The following is a 9,423-nucleotide window of genomic DNA, read 5'->3' on the forward strand; positions in this document are numbered from 1 at the left end:
GGCCCCTCTGTGGTGCTGCTCATGTCGAAGTGTTTAAACTAGCAAGAAAGACCTTTTATTCCCCCGGTTTGAGGGATTTTTTTCACAGCCTGAGACTTTTTTTCACTCACATTATTGCCACTGTAAAGCACACCAACACAATGCTCTCCCACTTAGTCTCCCACTTTTTCACAAACACACTCAGGGACGGGCACACACACCCCACTCAATCATCCGCACACAAACACACAAATGCAGACGCGCATGCCCCCCGCCCTCCCTCTTATCCACAGTGTATATAAAAGCTGTATTGAATTGCACCTTGAGCTTAATTGGCTCGGCAGTACAGTGCGCCGCTGTCGACAGTGACAAATCGCTCTTTCAGAGCCCCGAAAGAATGTCTGCCCACTGCTATGTCAGAGGACATAGGAGGAGAAAAAAGTGAATTGTCCCCTGGCTGACGTTCAAATGATGTCGTAACTGCAAAGAAATTCATAGGAGATGCCGTTTGGAGCTTTGGAGGTTTATTTATTTGCCTTCTTCCTCTGTTTAAAATGGTGCCTGGCAGCACAAGGGGCCTGTTGGCACCAGGGACTCAGGAGGAAGGGTCCCGTTTTCTGTGTTTGTGCTCAAGAGAGCAGGCCAAAGTTTTAGTCGGACTCCTGACTGCTCCCTCTGATCACACAGTGGTTCAGATCCGCCACTTCCTCCCACTGGATCACTCCAACTAGGGAGAACAGTACACAGACAGCTAATTGAATTTGGAGCTATCTGTTTTAGGAGCTCAGACGCGACACTGTGTATGTGTGTGTGAGAGAAAGTGAGCGTATGTGTGCACAGCCACCAAAACTGTGTGAGGGAGAGGTATGTCAGAAATGCACTAGTGTTTGTGTGTGTCTGGAGAGGTGCTCTGCATTCGGCTTGACAGGGGACAGCTCAGTTCATAGTTGGCGTTCCTAACCATAGAGCTGCTTTATTACTGATATCCTCCTGCCCTCTCTCATAACTCAGCCTTCTTATTTCAGTCTCCCTCACAGCTTTCTGCCAGACAAAGCAGCACAGAATGTGTCACACACACACACAGGCACATACAGGGAGGAAGAGCTCTGCTCAGTGTCAGTAGGAGAACAGCTGTGGATGCAGAGCAGTAAGACAGCAGTAAGTAAAAGCAGAGCAGCAGGTGACCATGAAGTCACTGCAGTGTACAGAACAGATGAAGAAGAAAGGAGGAAAACAGTCAAATATGGGAGTGGTTGCAGAGTAATGATTCACGTGGAAAACTAAAGAGTTGATCACTTTTTTTTTTACTTTTATTTATCTAACCAAGGCTTTCTATGCCCTTATTCACCAAACCCTCTGCCGTATATCTACATAGTGGAAAACACTGACACCTGGGAATTTCCAAGTCAAAACCACAGTCTACGGTTAACTGAACAGCCTCCTTGGAGCAAATGAGTTAAGTGCCTTGCTTGAGGGCATCTTTACAGTAGTTGTGGAGGGAGAGGTGAAAGTTAAGGATGATAGTATCACAGGTGGTACAAAGAGCAGGAGCCCACACCAGTGTAATTTTCTCCAAACCGTCCCTGAAGTCTTTCAACTATTTTCTCAAAGTACCAGAGAACCTCACCGCAGACATGCAACACCATGTATGATTAACAACACAGTGGAAACAAAAGTGTAATCCAACAAAATAAATAATAGCTGTATGTGGGAGGCATTGAATTCAATCTCTCCAAACAGCATTGCTGACTCTGGAGTCAGTGTTAAGTCAACATCTCTGCATACAGCACATTTTTGTTCTATGTATAAGGGAATTTCAGAAACGTATTTATATTCTACAAAGTATAGACTCTGAAGTTGAACCATTTTATCAGATCTAAGGGACATATTTTGTACTCAGAAAGGCAGAGCTTTATTTTAGTATTTTCTACATGCAAGAATACAACCCGACTGTCCTCTGTGTTTCTACTGATTCTGCTTGGGCATTCACTTTGCTTTTTGGGTATAAAGTACAAATACTCAAAAAAATGCAGAGGGCAAGTGCTCAATCAGTTTTACATGCAGTAAATCCAAGAAACTTTCTGGTTCTCTTGAAGATAAAAAAAAGATTGCCTTTGGAAGAATAAAGGAAGAAGGGTATATTACTGCAAAAACCTTTATTTAGAAAGGCATATTAATGCTTCAAAGAAATAGTTCAGTATTTTGAGAAAATATGCTTATTCGCTGTCTTGCAAAGAGTTGAGAAGATTGATACCACTCTAATGTCTGTAAGCTAACTATAGAGCTAGAGCCAGAAGCCAATTAGCTTAGCTTAGCATAAAGACTGGAAGTAGAGGGAAACAGCTAGCCTGGCTCTGTTTAAAAATGGAAAAGTCTAAAAATCCACCTACCAGCACCTCTTAAGATCACTAATTAACAAGTTATATCTTGTTTATTTAATCCATAAACAAACTAAAATATAAAAACGTCAAAATGTGGTTTGATGGGAAAGTTTTATGCTGTTCGCCAAGAAGTTACAGCACCTAACTTCATGTAAAACCACAACTTGATGTTTTTACATGTTTTTGTACAGATAAACAAACGAGATATAGTGTGTTAATTGGAGTGGCAGTGGGCAGAAACTGTTTCCCCATGCTTCCAGTCATTACGCTAGGCTAAGCTAAGCTAATCGGCTCCCGACTCTAGCTCCATAGTTAATGAGTGGTAATTATCTTGTCATATAACTCTCTGCAAGAAAGTGAATAAGCCTATTTCCGAAAATGTCAAACTATTCCTTCAAAATGCAGTAGACACAGGGTTTTCATCAGGGGGAAAACATTCTAAAAACAAAAGACATAAGCTAGCTTGTCACATTTGGAATCACAGTGCTTGTGGCTATTTAGTGGTTACAGGATCTTGGTCATATTTGTCCCTGGAGTATCTCACAGGACTATAAATCCCTCCTACAACATACAGTACTAGCTACAGTGATCCATCAAATCAAAAGTAAACATTAGGCTTTATCATTCCTTTCCCCCACTTTGAATTTCAAACTGGCAACCTCCTGTCACAAACTGTAAATATCTCTTACATGTACAAACCTAAGCACTGTAGGTTATGTGGACTTCCATCTATTTCGGGACTAATTTAATAAAACAACTACGTGTTTTTTTAAACAATTAAGTTATATTCCATCAAAGAGAAGACAAAATGGTTGTGTGTTTCAGATTTTGAGACATGACCTCATATAGCCTCTGCGGTTTTTATTTTTGTTTTTTGTTTTCAACATCTCACCACTTAAATCCACATTTCAGCACTCACTCTCAGTAAAATATGTGTCTGTGTGATTCAGCGTGTGTCTACAACAATAACATGTGACATCTGGTTATATGTGGAGCTTGTGTTTCTCGTTCTCCCAATGTAACATTGTTTTTACAGCTGTGTAAGACATCGTGCAAAAAAGAGGACAGACATACCACACATGTTTTTCAGCTTTTGTGACAGTGTTTGTTCTAATTGTCTCCATCCTTTTTCCTGCCTCGCTCATATTTTTCATTCTTTTCCTCCTTTCGCTATCTCCCATCCATCTCCTCCGTCTCCGCCTGTCTCCCTCTCAGACCTTGCTGATAACCTGGCAATGGACGACTTCACCTTCCAGGAGCAGCTGCTGACCCCTCGCTTGGCCACAGCCGGGGTCGGAGGCGTCTCCTCACCTGCTGCTCCGCTGTGGAGGAGCTACCTGGTCCCGACACTCCCGGTGACGCTTGCTCTGCTCCTGCTTTGTCTCCACTGACCAGTGCACTCACACACTCCCAATACAAACTCTGTGGAACAGGACTTACTGTTTTTAAAGCTCTGGTTCCCAAAGCAAAGTTCAGTGGCTCATCAAAGGAAGCACGAACAACAACAAAAAAAATGCTACATTTCTCGTTATCTGTCTCAGAAATTGTTTTATTCAAAATCACTGGATGTTCTCAATAAACCTATTAAAGCACAGCAGATAAACCCACGGCATCGTGTAAATAAGAAACTCGCCCTCTGGTCCACTCCTACTATGGTTATTACAACATTTGTGCCCTCTTGCCTCACCTCCTCTCTGCTCTTATACAGACTTCTGTATAATAACAAAGAGACGGGGGGCCCTCATCATGAGACAGCTTTGTCATGGACCTGCAAGTGAGGAGCTACTTGGAGAACAGACTCACACCAGAGCTTTTTCAGATGGCCCTACTCCCAGTCTGCAGCAAGTTATTTCGCTGCAGAAGCAAACTGGAAGAAGAAAACGTTTGCTACTCTCCTCCATGGCAGTGAATAATCTCCTGCCAGGACTGGACTTCAGCTGGGGAGTTGTTGTGAACTCCTTATCCCCAGAGGCTGAGGTTAAACCCTTATTTAAAGATGCACTGTACCTTAAAATGCTCTGTTACTACTTAAATCTCTCTCGTTCTCTCTCATTGTTTGTGTCCTAGTGATAGCTACATTTTTCCAACTGAGTTGCACTCCAACTGTCAGTGTTTGCTTTATTTCGTAACGCTGATGATTTTTTAACAGTAACAGCCCAAAAAAAGATTCAAGGGCTATCATAAGAGCGTAAGTCTCCAAATCAGCCTGATAACTGTACAGATGTGTGTTTCTATGTGTTGGTGCCATGTTTACAAAAATATGTTTATTTGAACTATTGGCATATTTCACAAGAAAATGTGGTTTGTGGATTGAATTATTGGCTGGACTGTGAAGCATTGCTGCAAATTTCTAGCTTATTCTTTAGCACTGTGGGTAAAGCGAGGAGAGTTATGAGATATAAATATGTATAAAAATATGTGTAAATTAATTTTGTAATGTTGGTCTGCATTGGGCTCACACATTCTTAAAGTCTGGACTTTGTATTTAATGATTTGTTCTTCTAAGTTTTGTTTAAATCAGAAGTCAGATTTTTTTAATTGTTTGTTTAATTTTGTTTGGTTTTCAAAATGAAATGTGGTGAAAACTGGATTCCAGCTCCCTTGTTTAGACTGGAGGACGTGTGATGGATGTTTGGAAAGACACTAATTAAAATTAAAATCTGCTGCTCCCACACAGCTGATTTCACCCAGCTGTGAGTGTAGACTGTATGCACACCAGACTATCTATCCATCCGTTCATCATTAGCTATCCCGCTTATCCTTGAGGGTCGTGGGAGCCAATCCCAGCTGACATTGGGTGAGACGCCCTGGACAGGTCGCCAGTCAAACACAGGGTTGACAGATAGAGACAGACAACGCTCACGGTCACACCTATAGGCAATTCACAGTCACCAATTGGACAGAAACCCACACAAGAACAGGGAGAACATGCAAACTCCACCCAGAAATGCCCCAGCATTTGGACTATTTGGAAAAGCACAGGTGTAACTAATAACAACAACGATGGCTGTGTTCCATGTAGGTGTGCCAGTAAGTTATGTCAGTGAGCCAGCATGCAGAGCACCAGGCGTCTGACACTGCAACACCTAAACAGAATGCAGTCCTAAATAATGTTATTAGTTGTCAGACCTGGGATTAGCGGTTGATAAAATTAATGCCCTGTAATATGTTGATTTTTTTGTTGATGAGGAAAGTACAATGTATAATAAAATAAACATGTTTTACTGTTTTGCGTTTTTTGTTGGTGTGTCTACCATTGTGAATATTAACACATGAAAGACAATATGTGATTTCTTATCTAATGTTTCCTAACAGTCATGATGGGAGACATGGTGTCTTGGTTTATAAGCCAAGAATGCATTTGCCAGATATATTTTTATATTTTCTTGCCATGTAATCATACAGTGTTTAAGAAAATGTATACCGTTCTGCAGATTTGCTTTTGTCATAAATGCAGTCATAAGAATTATGATTGCAAACTTATTTCAGATATTTAAATGTATATTGATTGCAGTTTAAAGGACATTTCCAACCTGTAATCTCTCCCATGAGCCTGACACATCAATTTTAAAGAGCAACTCCAGATGAAAACCCCTGAAAACTGAGTTTCAAATCCCAATATTTTAAGATTAATTGTAATAGTAAATATTAAGATTATTGAATAATAGTATTCATGACTAAATAAGCGACAATCAAAGGTGAAGCTTGAAAAAAAAAGTGTGGTTTAATCAGATTTCACTGACAGTAGCATGAGAAAACAACCCTACAACTGTCATCATACCTGATGACAGTTGTCAGGTGTGATCTGTTGTACTTCTGACCACACCCAACTGTGATGTAGCATTGCACAGCCCTGTACTGCATCCGCTAAACGGCAGCACAGGCAGGATTATCAGCCTGAGCCTGAAAAATTAACTGGCAATGCATTCTGGAGTCGTTCAGTAGTTTATTTTTCTCTTGTATAACAGGTCAAACATGGATGGTGTGAGGTCATGTCAAGGTATTTCCATTGCAGCAACACAAAGATCAATATCAGAAACAAATTCAGTCCTCTAGCACATCACCACTAAATATCAGGTTTTGGTGTCCTCAGAATCAAAGACCAGAGAATTCTTCCTAGACTTTGCACAGCTTTCAACAATCAGGAAGTGATCCATTGTACAAACAACAGATTCCAATGTGTACACCAACAGCAGCCACAGCATACCAGATTGAAATGCAGCATGTTTTGGGCAAGGGGAATGGCTTCTGCTTTTTCCCAAATGGAAAAAGTCTTGTTTTATTATGCTATGTCTACTGCTCTCTCCTCGTACATACAGTATAATCCACTGTTACAGTAATTGGGAAAGGTCAGGTCCTGCCCCACTTCCTAGCAAGTTTCTGTTCCACTAGTTTTCACTTCTCAGTGTGGTTTTTCAAAGTTTTCTCGGTTTCTCTTGTTGCTTTTTTCTCTGGAATTTTCTGTCCAAATTCTATGATAACAAGACAGTGAAATTTGAACACCCCATAATTTTAACCACGATAAAACAACAAGTATTGCAATGTTTTATGTGATTATAAAATCTTTAAAATGATTTCTGGTGTAATAAGCTTTAGTTTGTAGACTAAAGAGACAAACAATGTGAAAATTGATGCTGCCTACGTGTTGCTTTCAGCCCATTCACTGTGTGACCAAAGTCAGAAATGTTCAAATCTCACACGTAGGGGCTTTATATTAGCATTACCTCTGAATCGCCACCCACATCTCTGGATTGGTTTACCAATTCATATAGGTCTGATGTTCTGCCCATTGACTGCTGTTTTCCCTCGGTTAAAGAAACAATTGACCAATCAGAGTTTAAAAGGTAGGATTAAGAATGGGGGACATCATCTTCCTACATAGTTAGCTAGCTACTTAGCTGCATTCATGAAAAATAGTTACAAATGATGCAGCTTTAGAAGTTGTTGTACATTGACATAAAGAAATAGCAACTTAAACTGACATATTCAATGCTACAAGCTACCATGTTGACTGAAAATGATGTTGGCGGGACGGATACATTGCTCGCTGATTGGTTGGGGCAAAACACAACAGAATAGCCCCCGTCCCAACAAGAAACGAGTAACATAAACACAGTGTCAGGCTGAAAGAATTCGGTGAAATGAAATTGCAATTTACTTTGACTGTCAGGCTAGTTTTACATTAAAATATGGACTGAAAACACTAGCAGTATGTTTTCGCTTTCCAGCCAGAACCATCTTTGAGAAAATACATTGTTATACTGATGCCTTTGGAATAGAAGCTAGCTTTGGCTCTAATATGCAACAAGTTCTCTGGGGTTGTCAAAAGTCATTCTGGGAAATGTAGGAAGTCATTAACTGAGGTGACATCTGGTGGAAATCTGGGTTGTTAAAAAAATGGGTAAACCAAAAACATAAAATGACAGATCACAAAATAACTTCTGAAACACCTTGAACGTCACATATTCATATATTATTCATGGTGGAATTTTCCTTTAAGTGCAAGGAAAGAAAATGGATGGCATGCCGCAGAGGTTATGAATAGGACACACAATGTTGCAAGTATATATGTTACTTCATGTGCTTTTCACCCTCTGATCCACTTCCAAGCCCTTCATGAATCATATAATTTATGTTACTCTGGACTGTGCAGGTAGTTCTCTGAATCCTCAAAGCAGCATGTGAATCATGTGTGTTTTTCTTTGGATCTGAATTTCTCACGTCCAGCTGACGATGAACCACTCTGGACGAAAGATCTCCTCTCAGCCCCTCTCTGTGGGGTTTCTCTACATTGAACCCCATTAGTTTTACCCCTGGAGCCACCTTAACCAGGTAACAGACGCTCATCCACAGCTCAACAATGTAACAAAGTTCATTAGTCCTAATTATTTGCATTTTATCTCCATTTTTAAAGCCTGTCTACTTTCTTAACAAGGCCAATCACTCACAGCTCCACACATAACATGCTTGTCACAGCAAACACACTTCAAAATCCTGTTTCTGTGTCCCGGAGCTCTGCTGTAACTTTTCACACCCACGCACCCTCTGCTCCCCAGATCCAGATAAAAACGCCATTGTTATCCAGCTGTGCTTTTCTCTCCTGAACTGGATTGCAGCTTTTAAGATGGAAAAGAGAGGCTGATTATTAGGAGATGAGCAAACGCTGGCTGCAGAGAGAGCAGCAACTCACCCAGGATGGGGGGGGGGTTATACTCTGAATGCTAATGCAAAGCTGGAGAAAGGGCAAACGAGCCTATTGAAATGCAGAGTTCACCTGTTTTCTTAGGGTAATATTGGGGCAATGTTGAAACAGCACGCATTATGAGAATGAAAGGTCAATTTGATGTTAGTCAGCAGGAACAGCGACAATAGCTGACTATCAGGAATTGTTGCATTTTCTGCCTGAGTGATTGACTCCCTATGAATATGTATTTCAGCACTATTTCATGCTCACACAAAGATGTTTGGACTTGGCTACCTTTACGAGCCTGAGAGGTCATCAAACTGTGCATTTGAATTAAAATGACAATATAATTCTGGTGCTTGAGTGTGCATGGGCTCCCCAGTCCAGTCCAATTTTTACCAAGCTGGGTGTTGAAATTCCTCTGCCAGAGAGAAAAGTTGGGGATATGTCACGTCGTTCAAAGCTCATTCATGTCTAATTACCATGGCCCTGGACCATTTTCTTACCTTTTGTTGGCCTATTGAGAGGAGCGCCAGGCCCACGCTCTCCCATGCACACAGCTCCAGCATCCTCCTCCTGGTCCTCAGCAACCCCTGGCTTCCCCTGCAGCAGCCGCAGTCACACAGAATGAATGGAGCCGCCTGAGGAATGTGGACACAAAAGGAGGAATGCCATTTTGCCGAGTGCCCCCCCGCCCCCACCAAACCAATGGACGTGTGCACACACACACACACACACACACACACACAAAACACACCCACACACAGAAGCACCCCACAAGTCCAGGCATGTTTAAACACAGGGGGTAAAAAGTCCTATTATGACTTCTTTTTTAATTAAAGGATTTGCGTACAAGACTGAGAGCACTTGATCGAAGTC

The 9,423-nt window shown here is 41.3% G+C and overlaps 1 protein-coding gene across 1 annotated transcript in view; it reads left to right on the forward strand.

Annotated features, from left to right (window-relative positions):
* Positions 1 to 5,589, forward strand: part of gpc3 (glypican 3) — a 99,012-nt gene extending 93,423 nt beyond the window's left edge. Inside the window, exon 8 of the mRNA XM_044204269.1 lies at positions 3,576 to 5,589. Coding sequence (XP_044060204.1) covers positions 3,576 to 3,751 — 176 coding nt within the window. The 3' untranslated portion in view covers positions 3,752 to 5,589. The remainder of the gene's footprint in view (positions 1 to 3,575) is intronic.
* Positions 5,590 to 9,423: the final 3,834 nt, after the last annotated feature.

Source organism: Siniperca chuatsi, linkage group LG8 (assembly GCF_020085105.1).
Source record: "Siniperca chuatsi isolate FFG_IHB_CAS linkage group LG8, ASM2008510v1, whole genome shotgun sequence".
Taxonomy (NCBI): domain Eukaryota; kingdom Metazoa; phylum Chordata; class Actinopteri; order Centrarchiformes; family Sinipercidae; genus Siniperca; species Siniperca chuatsi.